At 34.3% G+C, this 24,091-nt stretch overlaps 1 protein-coding gene across 1 annotated transcript; it reads left to right on the plus strand.

Moving 5' to 3' along the window:
* The first annotated feature begins 23,445 nt into the window (after positions 1 to 23,445).
* On the plus strand, positions 23,446 to 23,832 carry LOC149179348 (uncharacterized). Its single transcript, XM_089422426.1, has one exon. It carries the CDS (start codon positions 23,446 to 23,448, stop codon positions 23,830 to 23,832), a length of 387 nt encoding a protein of 128 aa, XP_089278552.1.
* The last annotated feature ends 259 nt before the right edge of the window (positions 23,833 to 24,091 follow it).

Here is a 24,091-nt window from a genome sequence, read left to right on the forward strand (position 1 = left end):
CACAAGAAAATACATTAACCATGCATTGAGAGCCTGGAAAGATAAATCAAACATGCATGTTGTTACCTGCAAAAATCCTCCTGTTGGCTACTCTTTTCTCTGTTCTTTTCTGCCCTTTGCTATTTGTTCTTCAATCCTTCTTCTCGGCTTCCATTTAAATTCTACTTGCACTCCTTGCATGTCTCTTGCTTGTGTGTTTCTTGTATTCCTTAATTTTTCCTTGCTTTCCTTTACCTTTTCCCCAAAAAAGAGTTCTAGAATGTTCTCTCTCCCATTTATTTTATTTTATTTTTCCTTTTTTCTTCATTTTCCCTTGCATGCATATTCTTTTATTACTTTTCTCATTTTTCTTGCCTCTTCCTCTTCCCCACTTGCTTAAGTGGAAGTGAATTCATTTTCCTTTATTTCTTTTGCATTTTTGCTTCGTGACCTTACTAGCCTGTAATAAAAAAATTTCCATTTATTACCTTTTGCCTCTTGCCAATGCCAATTTCCATAGCCAATAAATAATTAATCACAAGTGGATACAAATGTAATGTTTTTCCCCTCATTCAACTTGGAATACATGTCTCATGACCTTGGTTTGATTTTTTTCCTTTATAATGTCCATACAATATTTATTTATATTGAAATTTAACCTGTAGTTGTTACAATGATTTTCATCAACCCATTTCCCAAAAAAAGCCTTTTAGGGCCTCAAAATTGCTCCAGAAGTTCAAGACCTAAAAACTATCAAACATAGAAAACTACCAAAATAGGAAAATTGTGTTGTGAGCTAGTGGAATAGGTGGGTGACCAACGATATCCACCTCAATCAATCCTTCCCCCTTAGGAAGAAATGGTATTCATTGAATTGTGTGTCTCCATGAGATGGGGAAACTTCTACTAGACTTAGCCCCTAGTGAGACACTTTTCTTATTTCAGGAGTTGACATGCTTTGAAAACTCAATACAACTGGACCCTCCATTGGAATGTTCTCTTAATCTGTGTGTTCGCAACCTAATCAATTGTGGCTTTTTCAATGTAATCTGGGTTGATCTTTTTTAGTGTCAGCCACTCTACAATTTCTAATGTGTCCAACAATGGTGGAAATCATGGTTGAAGGAAGTCCACATTGAACACTGTCTACATGTCAAGAAATGGGGGGATACCTAGCTCAAAATAATTGTCATACATAGCCTTGGTGATGGTGTAAGGTCCATATCTGAGTGCCCGAAGCTTCTGATGGGCCCCTGCACGGTGCTCCTTCTATAGATGCAATCATACCTTGTCTCCTACTTGAAACTTGTGTGGCATCCAAAGTTGATTATGCCCTTTTTGTACTTAGTATTGGATTTCTATAAGATATCATGGACTTTTTGGGGGATGTGTTGAATTCGTTCAATAAACATGGTAGCTTTCTTATATTCAAATTGAACATGTAAAAATCCTCCCTTTTTAGTGGTAAGGGGTACTGTGACATGAATGGGACCTAATGGTTCAAATCCTAGGCCCACCCGAAAAGGGTTGTGTCGAGTTGGGATATGGAGAGATATGTTGTAGTTTTACTAAATATGGGGGAGGTTAAAATTCCATGCGCATGTATTCTTGTATTTGTCCATGCAGAAAATGTGCATGATCATCCTATTAATGACCTTTGTCTAGCCATTATTATTGGGGTGGAAGGCAGTTAATTTAGTGAGCTTGGTGTCCAACAATGACTAGAGGCTCAACTAGAATGTGCTTAGGAACCTTATATCCTGATATGATATGATGGTCTGCGAGATCCCAAAATTTACCCACACTCATTTGAAGAAGAGCTTGGTAGTGGCTTCTTCTATGATACTCATTTTGTAGGTAGTTACGATGGATATCTTATAAACTATATTGATAATCACAAACACACAATCATTACCATGCTTGGTGAAAGGAACAACAAACATATAGTCTAGCGAGATAGCTTTGCAAGGTTGGTTAGGATTAGGAACAAGAATGTAAAATCCTTGCTTCTTAATCATTGGTTTGGAAATGGCACAGGTGGTGCAAGACCTAATATACTTGCAAACATCTTGTTGAAAATTTTACCAATAAAAATGCTTCTATAGTATTACCACTGTCTTTTCCACACTAAAGTGCTATGTAACTCAACTATAATGTTCCTCCAATGTCAGCCCAACATGCTTAGTTGAATGAATGCAAAGGTGCCCAGGTAACACAATAGTTCATCTTGGAGGTGGAAGTCTATAACTTGGTTTCCTACCAACAACATCTAGTATGTGGTAGTGAATTCTGAATCATTGTTGTATAGTTATGGACATCTAAAGGCCTCTTTCCCAAAATAGTTGATAATGTTGGTGTTTTCCACAACTAGAGGCTGACTGAGGCAATCTCTGATTTGATTAGTGCTACCCTTCTTATATTTAATGTTCAAATGGAATTCTTGTAGATATGTGAACCATTTTTTATGGTAGTCATTCTGGTACTTCCCCTGCGACTGCATAAATTGGATAACCCAATGATCTATGTGGATGATCATATCCTTCCCCAAAATATAATGTTCCCATTTCCAACAAGCTTGCACGATGGAATACATATCCTTATCATAGGTGGGGTCTTTTTAGACATTAACAAAGAGTGTCTCACTATGATAGGTCATCAAATGACCTTGCTAAATGAGTATTGCACCAATAGCACAGTCATAGGCATATGTCTCGATCTCAAATGGCTATTATATGTTTAGCAAGGTGAGGAATGGTGTAGAGAAAAGGTAGTGTTTCAGCTCTTCGAATGCCTTCTATTGTGACTAAGACCAAAAAAAAATTCATTTTCTCCACCCTTGGTAACTTGACTTAAGGGCCAAGCAATATAAGAGAACTTCAACATGAAACTTCAATATAAATCAGCAAGGCCCAAGAATTTGTGAAAGATATGTTAGAGTCGTCAAGTTTGACCAATCCTGAATGACTTGGATCTTAGCTAGATGAACATGCACACCTTTCTCATCAATAATGTAAACTAAATATTGGACCTTGTCCAAGTTGAAGGAGCATTTCTCCAAGTTAGCACACAGTTTATATTGTCGTAGACTATGAAGTAAGTGCTAAATTTGTTGCAAGTGCTCTACCAAAACCTTGTTGAAGATGAGGATATCATTCAGATATAAAATCACGAAAGAGTTGATGAAAGATCGAAAGATGTTACCTAACAACCTCATGAAAGTTGTTGGGGCATTTTTCAAACCAAAGGGCATGATCAACCATTAAAAAATAACCTCCTTGGACTTGAAGGTGATCTTCTACACATTAGTTGGTTCTGTTGGAAATTGGTAGCCAAAATTCAAATAAATATTGCTAAAGTACTTGGCCCCCTTGAGTTGGTCAAGAAGGTCATCGATCCAAGAAATTAGGTACATGTTCTTGACTGTGATTTTGTTCAGAACCCAATAATCAATTTAGAGTCTTCAGGCCCCATCCTTCTTCTACACGAGTACAATTAGGCTCCCACAAGGTGAGGAACTTGATTGGATGTGCATCTTTTGTAGCAACTCTTATAATTATCACTTGATTTCCTCATTTTCCATAAGGGAGTGGTAGTATATTTTCCCATTAGGTAGAGGTGCACTAGGGGTTAGATTGATTGAATGCTTGAATTGATAGTGTAAAGGTACCCCCTTGTGTGAGGAGAAGATGTCTTTAGACTCTTCCACGACCTTAGCCAGTTTCCTCTACTGTGTGGAGGAGCCCTATGCGGAGGCCATGAATGTGGCCATGGTTTTCTCCTTACTTTGAGAGAAAATTAGGGGGAAGACAAATTTCCCAATCTCAGAAATGATCTTACTATATTTCTTAGCATAGATCAAAGAAATGGCAGTAGGAAGGGCTACCCCTAGTATCTTATATTAATTTCTACCCAAAATAATAATAACAGTATGAGGTCTAGACTCATATACTTGAAATGACACTTCCACAAGTATTGTTGGGCTAACAAAACATCACAAACTTCAAGGTGATACCCTGTCTATAAAAGGCTTGATGATATAGGGTATGTGGTGCTATTGGCTGATGCAAAGATATTTCTCCTGGTGGAGCCACTCTATGGTGTATGGATGCAGGTGTGGTGTTTCTAATAGGCCCAACCACTTAATGATCTATGCTGAGATGAGGTTCTCTTAACTCCTACTATCAATAATGAAATGTAGTGGAGTACCCTTCACCCACATTTATGAGTGAAATAGATGCTCACCTTATTTTGGATCTTCGATCTCATCATTAGAGAAATTTTGAGGTCTAAAATAGGCCTCCTAAGGAAAATTATAAAATAATAGTGGAAATAATAAAATAATATTACATTACATCATCAAATTTTGGAGGGAAAAATGGAAAAACTACTTTTTCAACTCTTATTTTCAACCTATCTCCCTACAATTTTACTCAAATTTCAAGAGGGAGCACTCATTGGATGAAAATTTTAATTCCTCATCCAAGGAGTATCCATGTTGCATACTTTTGATGATCCTTCTACACAAAAAATGAGAAATACATGAAAAAGCATGTTTGAAATCACGTTTTTGATGTATTTCTCATTTTTTGTGTAGCAGGGTCCATCAAAAGTATGCAACATGGATACCCCTTGGATGGTGAATTAAATTTTGCATCCAATGAGTGCTCCCACTCGAAATTTGAGTAAAACCATAGGGAGATAAGTTGAAAATACGAGTTGAAAAAGTAGTTTTTTATTTTTTAATCTTTTTACTTTTTTACTCCAAAAATGGTGAATCATCCCCCATGGTTGACATGATCATCTTGAATCCTATTGGTTCTTATAAATTTGATTTTGGTTGTAAATTTTTATTTTAAGGCCCATTTTAGACCTCAAAATTTCTCTAATGCTTTGTTGGACCTTAGTGGTGGCAATGGTGGCACTAGGTTCTACATTAATGATCTATTTCCCCTTATTTATTTTTGGTTTAGATTTGGAGACTGTGTCTGACTATGAAGCTTTTAGCTTGGGCACCAATGAATTTTGTGTGGCATTCGTTTTTGTTACAAGTGGGGCTCTTATGGAACTTGCACCACTTTCCCGTGTCTTTCTTTATCTTCCTAATACAATTCTTTACTTGTGGCTTCGATGTGTTTCCCTGAGGTGGTCCATCCTAGATTTGTCCTTTGTTATGTGGTTTGGGGATTCCCTTGCCCTATATATAATATGAAGGATTTGTAGATCCAAAGTCTCGCTTCTTCTATTAAAATTTTGCTTGATTTTGACAGCATATCGGTATGTTTCACCAAGTGAGGAGATTTCTAGGAAATCCATTTCTTTCCACATATATCTGTGTAAACAACCATGATACTTGAGTACCAAATGTCTCTTAGAATCTTTGATACCCTTCTTGGTGCACAAGGTATGAAAGATGTTTGTCAACTTTGGCACTGCTTAGCCCCTTTCCGACGATAGTGTGGTCCCCCTTATGTATTGGTATTTGTAGCTTTGAACATGGTAATATTGTTCCTTAACAACATCCCTAAAATAGATACAAGTGAGTGTGATTGAAAATAGTGCGGATTCGTTTGTATCCCTTTTCTCATAGTAATCTTCCCACCAATACTTAACATGGGGGGGCAGCCTTAAGGAGTGACAAAGCAGTATTTTCTCTATTAGAAAAATTATGGACCAGAAAATATCGTTCTAGTAGAGTTAATCATTTGTCTAGAGCATATGCATCTATATGGCCTTCAAATATAGGAATACAAAAATTAACTTGTACCTTAAAGGGGGTGGTGCCTATGAAGTGGTCACTTGATAAAGATGCATCGCCTATTGGTATCCACAGAAGGATCTATGAAAAATTATCTATCACCTCGTTCCTTCGTCGCTCGAGGGATTCTTTGAGAAACAATTTGATATGATATCTTGCACCTTCATTTTTCTTTTCTTCCGCCATCGGAGGCCATCAAGGTCAGCAAGGATGGTCTTGCAAGGGCTCAATCAATTCCAGTCACAAATATTTATACCTCAAATTCGTTGGGCACATGCATAGAAAAATAGAGAAAGAGAAGACCACTCTGATACCATTAATTCAAATCTATGAGGGGAATGAATTAAAATACATATTTAAAAACAATGTTAAAAATAGAAACAATAAATTCCAATTTAATTTTCCCTTGAATTAAATTGTAATTATATTCTCATAGCAGTTAACTAAGTTAAGTTGAATTAGTTGGCTCAGTAAATTCGAGTTGGAAGTATATCTAGAGTCATGTAGAGTGATCCCTAAATTTTAGGGGTCCACATTGAGTTCTTTTGAGTTGTCATTAATTAACTAAATCTAACTGAGTTATAGTCAGTTAAACTAGTTCAAACTGTTGGAGGAACTAGTAGGAGGTCTAGTAGTGGGGAAAGCACTAATGCAGCTTCACTACTCTACCAGTTAACTGAAGTATCACTCATAAATAACTCATGCATGTCAGTTCAGAGGAAGACCCAGTTGAGATTAGAGTTCAGGGACAATGTACTATTAGTTGTATAATTTTCTGAGTTGTATAGATGGTGCATGAAATCAGTTGAGGGCCTATGATAGATTGCGCAGTTATGGATGAGGAATTTCCCAATTAAATGTGGCCTAATTCTCTCAGGAATTGCGCAAGGAAGTAGGGGATTAGTAGGCAGTAGATTTGGCTAATGTTGGTTGGAGTTGGTTTTAAGCAGAGAGATAGATTGTACTTGTGCAAGAATTGTTTTGGGTTGAACAAGCAATTTATTTTCTTCTTAAATATTATGGTTAATGCAATATAGATAGTTGGGGTTTTGGGCAGTTTCTTTCCCCAGAGAAATATTGTGTTATGTGCTATTGATATTCTTCCTTTTTTTCTTACTGTTTTCATCAATCAATTTTGGTTTCCACTGAAGAGTAGAGTAGATTCTTGTCTTGTGTTTTATCATATCACATAAGTTGTTGAATCTACAATTAAAAATCTACATGGTATCGGAGCTGAAGACAATATAGAAGAGGAGAATTCGAGTTTGGTGTGCAGGCGAAATTGAATTTGCAAGTTCATACTTTAGAGTTAGCAATATGTCATTCTATGACCTGAGACTTGAGTATGCCTTGGAGGGAAGCTCGAATTACATAGCTTGGAGGGATAGAATGGAGGCAGTGTTGGAAGACAATGGCCTCAAGGAATTCATAGGCCATAAAATTCCTAAGCCTCCAACATCGGATGCTAAAGATATGGTCGAAAAGAGAAATTGTGTGGCAAAAGCGAGAAGGATTACCTTGGAAGGAGTTCAAGACCACATTGTCTCAAGTCTCCATGGTAAGGACACTCCATACACAATGTGGAAGGCATTTATGAACCTGTTTCAAAATAGCAGTGACCACAGGAAGTTGGCACTAAAGGACAAACTCAGAAAGATCAAGATGGAGAAGGGCAACTCAATTCCGAAGTACTTGAACAAGTTCACCCATTGTCAAGATGAGCTTGGAAGTGTCGGATCACTGTTTCTGAAGAAAATATGGTGAGCCTAGCTCTTCGAGGAATTCCCAAGAGCTAGCATAGTTACCAGGACTCTGTTAATGAGAGGGAGAAGCTACCAGATTGGTAGTGACTGTGGTCAGATTTGGTATAGGAAGAGATTCAGAGGAACACTAGAGACGAATCATCTTCAAAGATTGATGATGAGGAGAATTGTGCCTTAGCGGGTAAGGAACATAATGGGAAGGGGAAGTCATACCATTCCAAATCCAATTCTTGTCAGGGCGAAAAAAAGGACATATCGAAATTCAAGTGCTTTCACTGGCATGAGCAAGGACACTCACAAAGTTTCTGCTCAAGAAGGCCGGTAACAAGCCCTTAGGAGGAGAGGCAAGTGAGGCTCTTACCTCAAAATTTGAACGAGACTTTACCCTCATCACTTGTATGGTGTCATCGATGATGGATAGTGTATGGTACCTAGACACTGGAGCTTCTTTCCACATGACCGGTAACAAAGAGATCTTCAGTAACTTGGAGGAGAAGAATATCCATATGCATATTGAGATGGGTGATGATGGGAGGTATAGCGCTACTAGGCTCAGTACAATTACCTCTCAGAGGGAGTCGAGTTCTCCCCTCACTTTTCGAGATGTTACGTATGTTCCTGGTTTCAAGAAGAACTTGGTATTTGTTGCCATGTTGGAATATAGAGGCTATGATGTGATATCTAGTAAGGGAAAAACATTCCTTCATCACATAGCCACGAGACAGGTGAAAATGATAGGGGTTCGAGTGAAGAATCTCTACAAGTTGGAGATAGAATATTATGCTGACTTGAGCACAGAAGCAGGGAAGGTGCAAATCCGAGACATCGGTGAGTTATGGCATCAGAGGTTGGGTCACTTGCATCATGGTGCTTTGAAAATCATGCAGCAAATTTCTACTAGTCTTCCCAAGGTACACTAAATCAGGTTGACACATGCAAAGGGTGTACATTGGGAAAGTAAACCAAGGATTCCTTTCATGACAAAGACAATCGAGCATAGGTGATCCTCAATAGAGTCCATTCAGATGTCTATGAAACATTCTCGACAGCATCCATGACCAAGCACATGTATTATGTTGTATTTTTTGATGATTTTTCTCGTAAGTGTTGGATCTTCTTCATGTAGAAGAAATATCATACTTTTGAAATGTTTTGTGAATTTAGAGCATTGGTAGAGAATGATACTAGAAGGTAGGTTAAAGCTCTCAAGAATGATAATGGTGGAGAATATGAGTCGAATGAGTTTAAAAACTTATGTGCATTAGAAGGCATTCGACAAGAGTTGGTAGCACCTAATAACCCACAACATAATGGGGTGGTTGCAAGGAAGAATGGAAACATTGTAGGAGTGGCATGAGCGATGTTGCATGATCAGGGCCTACTACTACACTTGTGGGATGAGGCATGTAACACACTTGTTTATTTTCATAACAGAAGCCCTCATCGAATTCTTGGGATGAGTAAACTGAAAGAGGCTTTTTGAGGGAAGAAATTGGATCTAGGTCACTTCAGGATTTTTGGTTCATCAGTCTACTCCCATGTAACCAAATATGCATGAAAGAATCTTGAGCCAACATAAGATTTGGGGATATTTGTGGAGTACACTAATACACCTCACAACTATTAGGTGTACCTGCCAACCAATAAGATTATAGTGGTTCACAGGGATGTAAAATTCGATGAAGAGAAGGCCATGAGATGTTCCCTTAACAGGGAGCTTCACCTACATGTGGTTGAGGAGCTTTTATCTCCAAAGGAGGAACCTCGGGATGATGTGGAGTAGCCACATACAAAGGATTAGGAAGTGGAGACACCCACTCATGCAGAGTCTTCCAGAGATGGGAGAAAACGTACCAGAGAGGCTGACAGATTATTGCATGATGCTAGAGAGAATGTGGGAGCACCCAAATCACAGTGCAGAAAGAGGTCACCAGAGAGGTACACTGGATACATATATCTGATGAGTGAATGTGTAGCGATTCAGCCATCCTCTTTTAAGGAAGCAGTGTAGAAACCAGTTTGGGTCGATGCCATGGTTGACGAGTATGACTCCATTGTTAGGAATAGTTTTTGGGATGTGGTCCCAAGACCGAGGGACAAGTCAGTGGTGAGTTCTCGATGTCTTTACAAGGTAAATCAAGCCACGTATGGTAGTGTGGAGAAACACAAGGCTAGGTTTTTGGCTCGAGGTTTTTCTCAGGTGGAGGGGATTGATTACGATGATACTTTTGCTCTTGTTGCAAGGTACTCATTAATCAAATCCATTTTGGGACTGTCAGTGTATATGGGATGGAAGATACATCAGATGGATGTAAAGACAACATTCATTAACGAAATGATTGAGGAAGAGGGGAATATTGAGCAGACTGAAGGATTTGAGACCTTCGACAAAGAGTCGCATGTGTGCCGACTCAAGCAAGTGTTGTATGGGCTGAAACAAGCACCCTATGTTTGGTACACTAGGATTGATAGCTACTTCACCAGGGTTGGGCTTCACCAAAAGTGAAGCAGATGCGAACCTTTACCATATTTTGGTTGAAGCTAAATTGTTGATTATTGTTTTATATGTTGACAATTTGATTCTGGTAGGTGATGATAAGTTGATCAAGTCTTGCAGAGAGGATCTTGTAAGAGAGTTTGAAGTGAAGGACTTGGGGCTCATGCACTACTTTCTGGGTATGGAAGTATGGCAAGGTAATGAGGAAATTTTTATCTCTTAGGGAAAGTATGCGAACAAGATACTCAAAAGGTTTCGCAAGGAGAGCATTAAACCTATGGAGACTCCTCTAGTAGGTAACTGGAGGAAGGAGGATGCTACTTCTAGTGAAGCAGTGGAGGCTATTGTTTATAGGCATCTTATGGGTTCACTCATGTATTTGGTGAACACATGACTGAACATGTGTTATGTAGTTAACCATCTTAGTCAAGCGATGGTTAAGTTGACCAAGCTATATTGGAAGGCAACCAAACATGTGTTGAGATACCTTAGAGGCACTACTCATTATGGTTTATGGTACAGACGGACATAGAGAGTGAAGCTTCAAGGCTTCATAGATGCAGATTGGGTAATTGGGTAGGGAGTCCATCCGACTAGAAGAGCACATCAGGTGGGATCTTCAGTATTGGATCAGCAACTATTTTGTTGGTATAGTAGGAAACATAGATAAATTGCACTCAATTTAGCAGAAGCAAAGTACATGGCTGCTAGTCAAGCAACTTGTGAGGCTATCTGGATGAGGAAGATTCTTGTTGGTTTGTTTGGTCAGCATATGGATCCAACTGTGATTTACTATGATAATCAAAGTTGTATCAAACTCTCTAAAAATCTAGCTTTTCATGATTAGTCCAAGCATATTGATATCTGGTATCATCATCTTCGATATTGTGTGCAGAGGAGAATTATGTTGTTGGAGTACACTCCCACAGAGGAGCATGATGCAAATATTTTGAAAAAGGCATTGTCAAGATGCAAATTCTAGTTTCACAGAGGCAAGATCGGGGTAGCAGATAATCACTTTCTTGTTGAGAGGGAGTGTTAAAAATAGCAACAAGAAATTCCAATTTAATTTTTCCTTGAATTATATTGTAATTCTATTCTCATAACAGCTTGTAGCAGTCAACTAAGTTAAGTTGACTTAGTTGGCTCAGAAAATTTGAGTTGGAAGTGTATCTAGAGTCATGTAGAGTGATCCCTAAATCTTAGGGGTCTAGGTTGAGTTCTTTTGATTTGTAATTAATTAACTCAGTCTAACTGAGTTATAGTCAGTTAAACTAGTTCAAATTGTTGGAGGAACAAGTAGGAGGTCTCCTAGTGGGGACAACCACTAGTGCAGCTTCACTACTCTACCAGTTAATCGAAGATTCACTACTAAATAACTCATGCATGTCAATTCAGAGGAAGACCCAATTGAGATTAGAGTTCAGGGACAATGTACTATCAGTTTTATAACTTTCTGACTTGTACATATGGTGCATATAATCAGTTGAGGGCCTATGATGGATTACACAGTTATGGATGAGGAATTTCACAATTAAATATGGGATAATTCTCTCAGGAATTGCACAAGGAAGTAGGGGATTGGTAGGCATCATATTTTGCTAAGTGTTGGTTGGGTCTAGTTTGTGAGGCAAAGAGATAGATTATACTTGTGCAGGAATTGTTCGGGGTTGAACAAGCATTGTATTTTCTTCTCAGATCTTCTGGTTAATGCAATATAGATAGTCATGGTTTTGAGCAATTTATTTCCCCACACAAATATTATCTAGGTGAGATTTATATTCTTCCTTTTCTGCTTATTGTTTTCATCGATCAATTTTGGTTTCTGCTGGAGAGTAGAGTAGATTCTTGTCTTGTGTTTTAGCATAAGTTGTTGAATCTACAAGTAAAAAGCTACAACCAAAATGCAGGGATATAGTGAAAGTCAACTTCAATTAATAAATGGAAAATTATGAAATTTCATACAAGCAAAATGAAAGAAAACTAGCTTGAATGGTGGTTGCTTATCTCTAAGAAGAGATGTGACAATTATGTGCCTTCCTAAACTTTGTTACAATGAGGCTCTAGGGAATTTTTATTATGAATAAGCAATGAGAAGCCATAAACATCCAAAAACCTAACCCCAGGAGATGAAGCACCAAAGGCTTATGGGCCCTGATGGGGTAAGTTGGAATGTCAATTTCTCATGGTCATAAGTTTGGCATATGATCTCCATTTGGCATGCACGATAACCTGTTGGAAAGTTCTCTCCGAGGAGTAAATTTTTTACCTTCGAAAAATTTTATAACTACCATTGGCCCATTTCCCAATAAAAAATCTTTTAGGTCCTCAAAATGGCTCTAGAAGTTCAAGACCTAAAACCCGCCAAAAATAGAAAAATTCCAAAAGTGGAAAATTGTGCTATGAGCTAGTGGAATAGGTGGGTGGCCACCGATATCCGACTAGATCAAAGAATGTCATATACAAATTTTTAGTGAGAGGTACTAAGATTGTTTTCATGAATCTTGATTCCTTTTATTCCTCCATTGGCCACCTATCCTTTTAGAGCCTCCCACAATCCTCCAACCATTAGAATCAATAGAAAGGGTGAAAGGGCCCCCCATCGCCTTATGCTACAAGAGGAGTTAAAGAAGGAAGGAGAACCATTGATCATGATGGAGAATAAAGATTTTGAAATGAATGACATGATACAATAGATCTTTTAAAAAGATTGTAGACCTACAACTCACTGATTAGTGAAAGGGACATCGTGTTGCCTGAGCTACCAGTATAGTCATGAGCTTCTTTATGTTCTCCGTTCATAGTATAATAACCATATTTTTCCTCCTTTTTCTTATCAAGGTAGTTTTCCTTTTGTTGGGCATAAATTTCAAAAATTTTGATCATGTCAGTGATGATGTCATCATGTTGTCACACTGACCTATAGTGCCATGTTGTTTATCCACCTCAACCTCCATGTTAGTATTCTCCCTTATTCCATGTGTATGTAACTCTATTGTGGTTGTTTATTTGTCCTTCAATTCTCTTGATTCATCGTGCACCCATATCGATAATGGAAACCACTGTTGTAATCCAATGGTATTGTGCCCCCCACCCCTCAAAATTTTTGGAATTCAAAGAAAGGGGGGGTACAATGAATCTAATTCGTTGATCTATGACGAGCAAGTTGACACAACTTCCAACTGCACCCTCCCTCTAAACATCGACCTAAGTGGGAGGGTCCACACTTGATATACACCATTATATTAAGGGCTTCTACTAAACAATGGTGGTGTTGAAATGCAACCTACACTCTTTGAACTACCATTGATTTCTTTGACGTTTCCAATGTTAAAGTGCCAATCCATTATAATTATGACTTCATACCCATGCACTTTAACATTACAACTATAATACATATTTTTATTTGCATTTATTATATAAATGTTTTTCCTTATATATTCTTTTTCAAACTTATTTACCTATTTATTCAAATAAAATTATTATACTACAACAAGTCCTAATCCTAAGCATAATCTTTTTAAAAAAATACAAAAACAATATCAATATGTACATCTATCAAAAGGTGATCACACATTGTTAAGAAGACATTCTATATTAAGTTTGCACGAGATAATAAAAAAATAAGGAAGAGAATAAATTAGACAAAATTTTAAGGATGAGGATTTATCTTAAAATTTAGAAACATTTGTGAAGCTTACTTGTCCCTAATATACAATTTGTAAAATGATTAGTGATGCTTTTATAAATATATTCAAATTTATAATGATTTTATATAGCATCTATAAAGTTTTGGCGATTTTTAAGATTTTATCTTATAAAATTTGGACAAATCATTTTTAGAAAAAATAAAAATGAGAGAATCTTTTTTGTTGTTGGAAAAAGCATGGAAAATTAGCCCATATATGAATATCAACCCCTAAATTTTTCCCTAAAATAGATATACTCATTTATTAAGTACAAATAAATCAAAACATTATTTCTCCTCACCAAATAACATTTTTGATAATAATTATAAACCCTTTTTCTATAACATTTATTTACCCCACATACATATAATATTATTTAAATTAAAATATTATTTTTTAACAAAATTTTTAATAATAAAACTCTCATTAAAAAAAATATAACATTATTTAAATTAAATAAGTTAAAAAATTATCTTTCCCACCAAATTATATATATATAAAATACTATCTAAATTTAAATATTTTTTTTAACAAAATTTTTAATAATAAAACTCTCATTAAAAAATAAATATAACATTATTTAAATTAAATAAGTTAAAACATTATCTTTCCCACCAAATCATCATATAATTAATAGGATCTTCCATTTATAGCATTAATTTCTTTTTCAATTGACAATTATCAAAATTACATAATCGTAAGGTTACTAGTAAATTAGATTATTGGGAAACAATAAACTTTCCATCCAAAAATATTTTGAGTGCAAAATTAAATCGAAATAAATAGATTTTTTGAGTCTATACTCGTGGATATCTAAAAAACTAACAAGGCAAAGATTATCTACACTAACGACTTGTAAAGACTAAAAAACAAAAAATCCAGTCACTACCTAGATGTTCTAGCATTAGGAAGAGACAAAAGCATCCACGTCAATTGGGGTAGCCTCATCTTTGTTGTGGATTCACATCTGATGTTCTAGCATTAGGAAGAGACAAAAGCATCCACGTCAATTGGGGTAGCCTCATCTTTGTTGTGGATTCCCAGATGTGATTCTAGAGAAAAACTTAATTCTATGCATGCTAATATGTTTTTCGAAGACTTAAGTTGTAGTTGTATGTTGTCTAGCATTAGCAATATCTTATCCTTATTGTAATTTGTCTCAAGAATCACCTTGCCAAGGGATTTCATTTTCCATTACAAATTAATTGTTTGTAAATATTGGTATTTGTGGCAATGAGTGTGCTCGATGTCTAGAACCTAGGCCACCATCTCTATAAAGACATATGAGTCTAAATGAGAATCATTTTCCTGAACTCCTTCTTCTTTAGAAACCTTGAGTTCATGTTGTACCTTCATATAAGTATATGGTGAAATAACTGAGTTAAGGACTCAACCCAAAAATGTGCTCAAAATCCGCTAGAGAGCCTCAATCACCATTACCTCTACGATATTGCACTCTACTTCTAGTCATTTTTGTTATAGAGAGGAGGAGATGAAACAAGTGGGGAGACAAGGAGGTAGGGGGATGGGGATGTGAAACTAAGGGAAATATTGAAGTTCGTGTGAGGAGAACAAGGAACTCATTGACCCAACTAAAAACATCTCTTAGAGTAATGGCACATCTCTAAGAGAGGAAGGAGAAAAAATAGAGCTCACCTACTGAAAAGCCCTCGAGGAAACATAGAGAGCTTGATAATTCTTTATCGTAGGAGGAATAATCAAAGGGAGGAGGGCTTCATCATGAGTCAAAGCAAGAGAGAGAAAAGAACCAATTGGGACCAAGCGAATGTGAAGATGGAGCTATAGGCTCACACATGGGGAAAATCACCAAGCAAAATGGCCTTCATATCCTGTGTGGTAAATTGACAAAACATACATGCTTATGATTGAGGCGCATTGAGCCACATCAACCTCACTCGTTGTTTGAAGTGATGATGACCTCACTTCCCTCACCACCTGCTCATATGTTATCACACCATATTGGAATATTTCCCATCATTATAACTTAAATATTAATTACCTAATTAGTCATTTATAAAACAAAAAAATTAGTTTATAGCATTTATCTCCCACCATTATACTCAAATACTAATAGGTAATTAATCCTTTATAAGGCAAAAAATAATAACCATATTATTTTTTACTTTATAAAGGAAATAAAACTCACCTCCTATAGTAGTTATGCTTGTAATGCATGGTTGAATTGCTTTACACATGACATCTAGGGAATAAATCATTGTACAAATTTGTTCTCATGTATGTATTTTTGTGTTTAACTATTAAGGTTTGTAATGGTGTAGGAATATTGAAATTTAACTAGACATTAAGTTAGTGTATAACATTTCCTTGTTTGTAAGAGAAGCAAGAGTCTGTGCGTAATGATTTGACTACTAAAATATATAAAAGTGTATTTACTTTACCACTTGAATCTGAACATATAACCTCTTATGAAGAAACACATGTTCTTAACCACTAAAACCATAAATAATAATTTATTATATATCATTTAAATTAGTATCAATTAACCACATATCTAATAAAAATAAGTAAGGATAACTAACACTATATATATTTTAAAATGAATTATATAGACGGGTGGTTTATAAATATATAAATTTGTTTATAAATGAAACAGATGTATGCACAATGGTTTACATTTAGTAGGTGTAAAAGTGTTCAACAATGAAAATGATGTAATTCACGTGGTTGAATTTGTAGAATGCATTTAAGGTATTGGAAGTTACATTTTGTGCTTTGAGTATCCGTTATGATCAGATTGAGTGGTCGTTTTTTTACATGGTGGTATGGCTCTATATAACTTTGGCACCATTTGGATATATTTCATATTAAAAGTTTTTTAATTATTTTAGTTTATATTTCGTATTCTGTGGTCGATAAAATATACATCTATATCCCTAGTGACCTATTTCGTTAACATGGATTTCTTTTATGAAAGTAAAATTTTGTTTTCTATGTCCATATTGAAATTATGTTGTTCAATCTAGCCGAAATATTCAAGGTTTCTTTAGAAACAAAAATAATGTGTCTCTACAAATACAGTCACATTCACCAATGATTTGATAGTTTAGTCACTATTAATATCCTTAATTTTACTCATGCTTTGTTACATGCTCTAGCTACTATTTCACTCCTTGTGAGAGCTTACTTATTTTTAATCTCATAATCGTTTAGTTATTTTGGTACCATGATGGTTGGAATAACTTATATTTACTCATAGTTGTTATTAAAATCTTTAAATTATTTGTATTGCAAAATTGTTTTGAGTTTTATTTCCGAAGAAGCTTATTGTGTTTGCAAATATAGTTGTATATGTCCTCAAGCTAAAATGGTAAATCATTTTTTCCAATTTGGAAATTAGAATGTTGTTGATATAAAATTACATTTGGTCATTTTGAATGGGTATAGAATCTAGGAAATTCTCTTTGATTCCATTACCATCTTTTGAACACGTTTTAATTTTATAAAATTATGCTTCATAATCATTACGATTTAGCTAAGAAGACTCTTGAAATCAAGGTGACAAGTTCTTATTTTGCCGATAACTATAGTAAATGTATTCATCTAGTGTATTCTTTTGGGAGTCATCTAACGAGGCAGAGGAATTGCCCAGATGGCCAAAAGTGGTTGGAATCTGGGCAAAAAAAATTCAAAAAATCTTGTAGAGACAGTGCTTGAATCATGTTTTTGATGGTGGAAATGAATTCAGCACCATCAAAAATGTCTAGGACACCTAAATTTTGAAGTTTAACAACTATAATTTGGATTTAAAAAAATCATTGCCGGATTTTCTCTAAATATGCCCGGAATTTCCATAACTTTCGGGGCAATTCCTCTGGCTAGTTAGACTACGACATTATTTTGTGGCACAAAAATATTTACTTTTCTCTAACATTGAGGAAATCCTTGATATTCTCCCAATGTATGGAATATTTGGATGCTATTGGTTGGAGCCTTGAAAAAGAAACAAAACTTCGAGTTTTGCTAACTTCCCTACATGTAAATATTTTCCTAGGACTAGTTGCAAGACTTGTCATGGGCATATGCATGTTCAAGAGTGGCAACTTGGAGGCATATTTTTGTAGAATTTTTTGTTATGATTTCAAAAGGTTCATGTTATTGCAACACAATTAGGAAATATATAGTGTGTTATTTTGAGGTGGGAAAATAATCCTTAGTTGTTCCACATAATTGAAGTTCAAAGCAAACATTGGACTTTTTAAATCTAAAATTGAAAAAAATGAGCAACAATGATGAAGATGCCCTTGAGAATGCTTGTTCTAATTTTTCCTAGTTAATTCGCATAGTTCTACAATGTGACATAAATCCATATATTAATGTCTTCAAAACATTTTGATAAGATGCTAAGCTTCACAATATAATAAATCCCCATCAAATAACCAAAAAAGACGCTAGAATAGATGTACTTGATATTAGGATTTCTCAGTTCCTAGATGTATCATTGGTGAGGAGATAATTTTTTCTTCTCCATTTTTCTTTACTTTTATCATAAATTGAATTGAAATGATGGTCAACCTTATTTCTTGCAGTGGCAGTTAGATGGACAGATGAAACAAAGTGGAAAGGGAAATCAATGATATAGCTACAACCTTGTCATTTACATAACATAAATATATTAACAACAGAGGAATGTTTTTCTTATTGGAAAATAATAAGTAGAGCATTTGAGTGGTGGGTTAAGAAGCTACATTATGCCATGGATAGTAAAATGGTCTTTTGATAATAGCTTTGTTGTAGTGGTCATTAAACTTTTATGATGATATTGTGAGTTTTGTTTTCAATCTTTTTAAAATAGCTTTGTTGTAATGATCATTTCACTTTTTGTAAAGTGTGTATCATTCTCAAGTGAATTAAAATTTTGAGATGTATACTTTGTACTTGCACTAAGTCTAATTTATATCTTAATTTTCAATTGTGATTAACTCTAGAATTTTTTACATTACTTTTTACTAATGGTAAATTAAAAATTAACAAACATTATATATTGTATATGTATTTACAAAAACAAGCTTATGACCTGATAATGCAATCCCTTCTTAATAGGGACATCCACCACTACAATGGCAGTTGTTTATAAAGAGAAATCACTAATCAATTATCATCACAACACACCATCAAACACTATAAATAAGTTCCTTATATCCATTCCTAAATTCCCTTTTACTTAGCATACTTCAACATATGGTGATCTTTTTTAGCTCACAGATACTTGTTAGGGGCATTGTTTTACTTTTCTACATTTTTTGGGTTTGTTTTACTCTTCTAAGTTTGTGATCTTTATTGTTTAAAATGTGTTTTTAAAGGCATAAATGAATTCAATGTAATAAAAAAAACCTACAATGTTTGAATCATGTAAATATACAACTCAAACTTGTGATTTTAACAAAAGAATAGTTTAACGAGGCCAAGTTTTGCCGGGAAAATAGTAGAAACTTCAATAAGATTTTGACAAAAAAATTCACAAAATTCTGGTTTTAGTAAAATTAAAACATAAATAAGTGACACCTTTTATTACAAAATTATAGATATATTTCACTAGAAAATATCTCAAAATAAAATTTAAAAACATAATTAAAAAAATAAAAATAAAATATGAATTCTCAAGCTTAGATTTCTTTCTTGGTTAAAAAATTCACAAAATCTGGTTTTAGTAAAATTATAACATAAATAAGTGACACATTTTATTACAAAATTATAGATATATTTCACTAGAAAATATTTCAAAATAAAATTTAAAAACATAATTAAAAAAATAAAAATAAAATATGAATTCTTACACTTAAAATTTAAAAACATAATTAAAAAAATAAAAATAAAATATGAATTCTCACGCTTAGATTTCTTTCTTGGTTGATATATCGTATCCCTTCGAAAATTGGCCCAATAATACCGCCATCATTGAATTGACAGCGTCACAAAACTCTTATTTTCGAGAGTATCATGATATTTTCGAGAGGGAGTGGTCGGAGGAATTGCCTGGATAGCGAAAAGTGATCGAAATCTAGGTAAAAGAATTTCAAAAAATCTTGTAGAGGTAGTATTTGAATCATGTTTTTTGTAGTGGAAATGGATTCATTATCATGAAAAATGTCTAAATTTTGAAATTTAAAAACTATAATTTAGATTTACAAATATTTTTATCGATTTTCTCTAAATATAACCAAAATTTCCATAACTTTCTAACCAACTCCTCCACATCGTTAGACTACACGTTTCCGAGAATGGAAAAGTAACTCGTTGGGTATGGCACTAGAGAAAGAAAGAGCAAATCCTGCCATTCCATTGTTAGAAAGTAGGTTGTTGTGTATGGCACTAGGCAAAAAAGCATCTTGGGAAGTACGAAATTGTTAGAAAGCAGGTTGTTGTGTATGGCACTAGGCAAAAAAGCATCTTGGGAAGTACGAAATTATTCATATATAATAGAAATTTTTTATAAATGGTTAAATGATATGGAATTAAAAATTCTAGAGACTAAACTCTTTGCACGAACTATCAAATCGAAACTCTTTATTAAACCAAGGCCTTTTATCTTTATATAATATTTTGTACAGGTGGTCACCTCCTCATGATAAAACAATGGAGCAATGAACATTGGAGGATAGAGTTGGATTGGCCAAAACATAAAACAAACCAATACCAATGCATTCGGTGGATGATATAAATCTCACGACCACCTTAAATATATGGATAATGTTGACATTAATCTAAAAGAGGATAATATTTTGAATGAGTTAGTTTGAGGGTGAGATCATACTCAATATCGTTATAAAGTCTTTGAGAATAATGAATTTGGGTTGAAGGTGTAAAAGAGTAAAAATATTAAGTTGATAATGATAATTAAATAAGTTAAAAAAAAATAGCCCCTTTTTTAAGAAATAAAAGTGAATATTAAATTTTAATATTCAAATTAAAATATTATTAAAAAAACAATAATGTACTTAAAGAATACAGCTATAAAATTAATAATGTTAAGTAAGAAAAAAAATTAATGGGATTATATATATATATATAGTGAATGAAATTTTTTTAATTAAAAATTTAATAAAAAATTATAATTATAATAAAATCTAAATTATATATATATTGAATTTAAATTTCAAAATAATTTATTTAATCTCAAATTAGTTTATAATATCAAAAATTTTAGTAAAATTTTGTAAAGCAGTATCTATAATTTATTTGAAAAATTGTTGCGTGGAGGTGGGTCCATTGTCCTACAAACAAGGGGGTCTCATATACCAAATTGGTGTCCGGCTTCACCGTGACCTTAAAATTAGATAATAATAATTATTATTTTTCAAAGATACTTTCTTCAAGTTTTAGCTAAATCTTTTAAAAGAAATACATTAAAGAAAATATGAATAGACACATCCATAAAAAAGTGACCACACATTGTTAAAAAAGCATTGTATATTTAAACATGCATGATACCATTAAAACATTATTTCTCCATACCAAATAACATTTTAGCAATAACTATAAACTTTTTTATAACATTTATTTTTCATAAAATTATAAATATAATACTATTTAAATTAAATAAATTAAAATATTATTCCCTAGCATTTTATAATTATTTTTTTACAATAAATAAATATAATATTATTTAAATTAAATATATTGAAAAAATATATTTCTTATAAAAACATTATATAGTTAATGAGATTTTCCTTTTATAACATTAACTTTTTATCATTATTTTTCTTATAAAATTAGATTCATTAATAATCATATAAATTATATAATTATAAAGTTATTGTTGTTATTTGGTTTTCCATTAGAGAAATTATACTATGGGAAAAACAATAAACCTTTTATGTGAAGAGTTTTTAAGTGCAAAATTAAATCAAAATAAACAGAGTTTTTTATTATATACTAGTGGATATTTAAAAAATCAACAAAACAGAGCATCCTTTTACTAACATACTTGTAAAGATTAAAAACAAAAGAAGTCAATGGCTATCTAGACATTATAACACTAGGAATAGACAAAAGCATCCACCTCAATGAGGGTGGCCTATCTTTATTGTGGATTCATGAACTTGAGTTTGAAGCTAAACATGGCTCTATGCATGTTAATATGTTGTCCAAAGACTTAATTTATAGTTGCATGTTGTCTAGCATCATAATATCTTGTCCTTAACATCATTTCTCTTAAGAAGCACCTTGTCTAGGAGGTATTTATTTTACCAATACAAATCAATTGTATGCAAATACCAGTATTGATGGCCACAAGCATGCTCAAAGTCTAGAACCTAGGCCACAACCTTTGCAAAAACATTTGAGTTCGAACGAATATCGCGTTCCTGAACCCCTTCACCTTTAGCAACCTTGAGTTCTTGTTGTATCTTAGAGAAGTCTAGTGGGGAAATAACCAAGTTAAGGATTCAGCCTGAAAATGTGCTCGAGAGCCCCCTTGAGAACTTGATCACCATTACCTTGATGACATTGTACTCTATTTATAGTCACCGTTGTTATAGGGAGGAGAAAATGAAACAAGAAGGGAGACAAAGAGGTTGAAGCTAAGGGAAAGACTAACTACGACATGAGGAGAACATGGAACTACTAACCCAACTAAAATGTTGTGTCGAAGCCATTGGTGCAACTCACGAAGGGAAAAATTAGAGTTCACCTACCAAAACTTCCTTGAAGAAACATAGGGACTTTGGGAATGCTTGATCATAAGAGGAAAATAATAAAAAAGAGGAAGGCTCCATCATGAATCAAAAGAAGAGAAAGTCAAGAACCATCCTTAATTAAAAGAGTGTGAAAATGGAGTGACACACTCATTCACTAAGAAAATCACCAAATAAAATGATCTTCATATCCCAAACAAGTTAAACTGATAAAACATCCCTGATTATAAATAAAAAGCAATGAAACACATGTGATTATAAATAAAGAACAATAAAACGCATGAACCTTATTCATTGTTCGAAGTAATGGTGTCTTCACCTCACCTCACCTCGACTCTCTGCTCATCCCTAGTCAATCTTTATTGTAATATTTCTCATCACTATAACTAGAATATTAATTACTCAATCCATCCTTTATAAAATAAAAAAAATTCCTTTTATAACATTTATATTCCACCACCATACTCAAACACTAATGGGTAAATTAATCCTTTATAATGTAAAAAGTGATTACCATATTATTCGCATAACATTTATTTCCGAATACCTTAACTCAAAGACTAATCACTCAATTAATCCTTCATAATTTAAAGAATAAAGCCAGGTGTATTATTGCACTATAATAAATCAAGTGGCTTCTCTTTTCCAAAGTTATTCACTAATTTACTTTGACCGAAACATTGTTTTCATCCACCTAAGATTTTTTTATTATAAAGCAATTTTTTCCAAACATTTTTGTCTGTAAAGCAATTCAGGTAACTTTCTTTTTGTCTTCGGGTGGCCGTCCAAATTAGTCATCGTCGGTCGGTATAATCTCTTTATCCCTTTTACAGTCCACTGTCATGGCGGTCAAGCTTCAGCTACAAGCACAGGCTAAGCAAAGCAACCAACACCATACGGCAATCTCGCGATAAATATGAGCGGCTGCCCCTTTCTTTCACAGGGCTTTCTCAGATAGATACTCTTCTGGTTTGAAATCATTTTCTCTGCTCTCTTCAATTGGGTATCTGTTTTCTCCACTTGGGCTCTACCGGACTGGGATTTTTCAGCATCTGGTTGAGTATCCATAATCTACATGTAGTGCAATATGACGTTTATGTGTGTGTATATAAGCGGGGGGTCGAAGACGAAGGTGAGGAATTTGACAGAGAGACCCATCGATTTGCAGGTAAGAGTGGGATCCATTCTCAAGAAGGCCTACACTGTCAAAGCCGGCAAAACAAAGACCTTGGATTGCAGAAAGATCTACTTGTCATATGCTCCTTCCAGAAGCCACGGCGCTGCTGCTTTCTTCTATGATGAGAGTTGCCAGCCATACATTTGGATCCACAATGCCAGTGAGTTCAACAGGATGGTGAAACAGCAGTATATGAGCTTGGAGGATTTGAGAGACTACTCAGAAATCAAGATTTGCAGAGAGGCAGGGAGAGAAAGTTTTGCAGTATACAAGAAGCCTAGGTCAGATCGGTGCTGAGGATAAACAAATGGGTTACACCATCTTCTTGTTGTGATAGTGATCTGTAGTACTGTGTTGAATTATCATATAAAAATTACAGTGAAAATATTTATTTTAGGGAAGACTATTGTGAATGTAAAAATCGTGCAACTTCTCAGGAGTATAAAGTGTATTTTACACTATACTATGAATGGCACATCTGAGCTTTGTTTATATTTAAGTTTATAATTTAAAATATCAAATAATGATAAATGTTTAAGTGTTACTTGGCAAATTT

This window comes from Pinus tabuliformis, chromosome 4_1 (genome assembly GCF_031772625.1).
Source record: "Pinus tabuliformis cultivar Carrire ecotype Pingquan chromosome 4_1, CPIR1, whole genome shotgun sequence".
Classification (NCBI taxonomy): Eukaryota; Viridiplantae; Streptophyta; class Pinopsida; order Pinales; family Pinaceae; genus Pinus; species Pinus tabuliformis.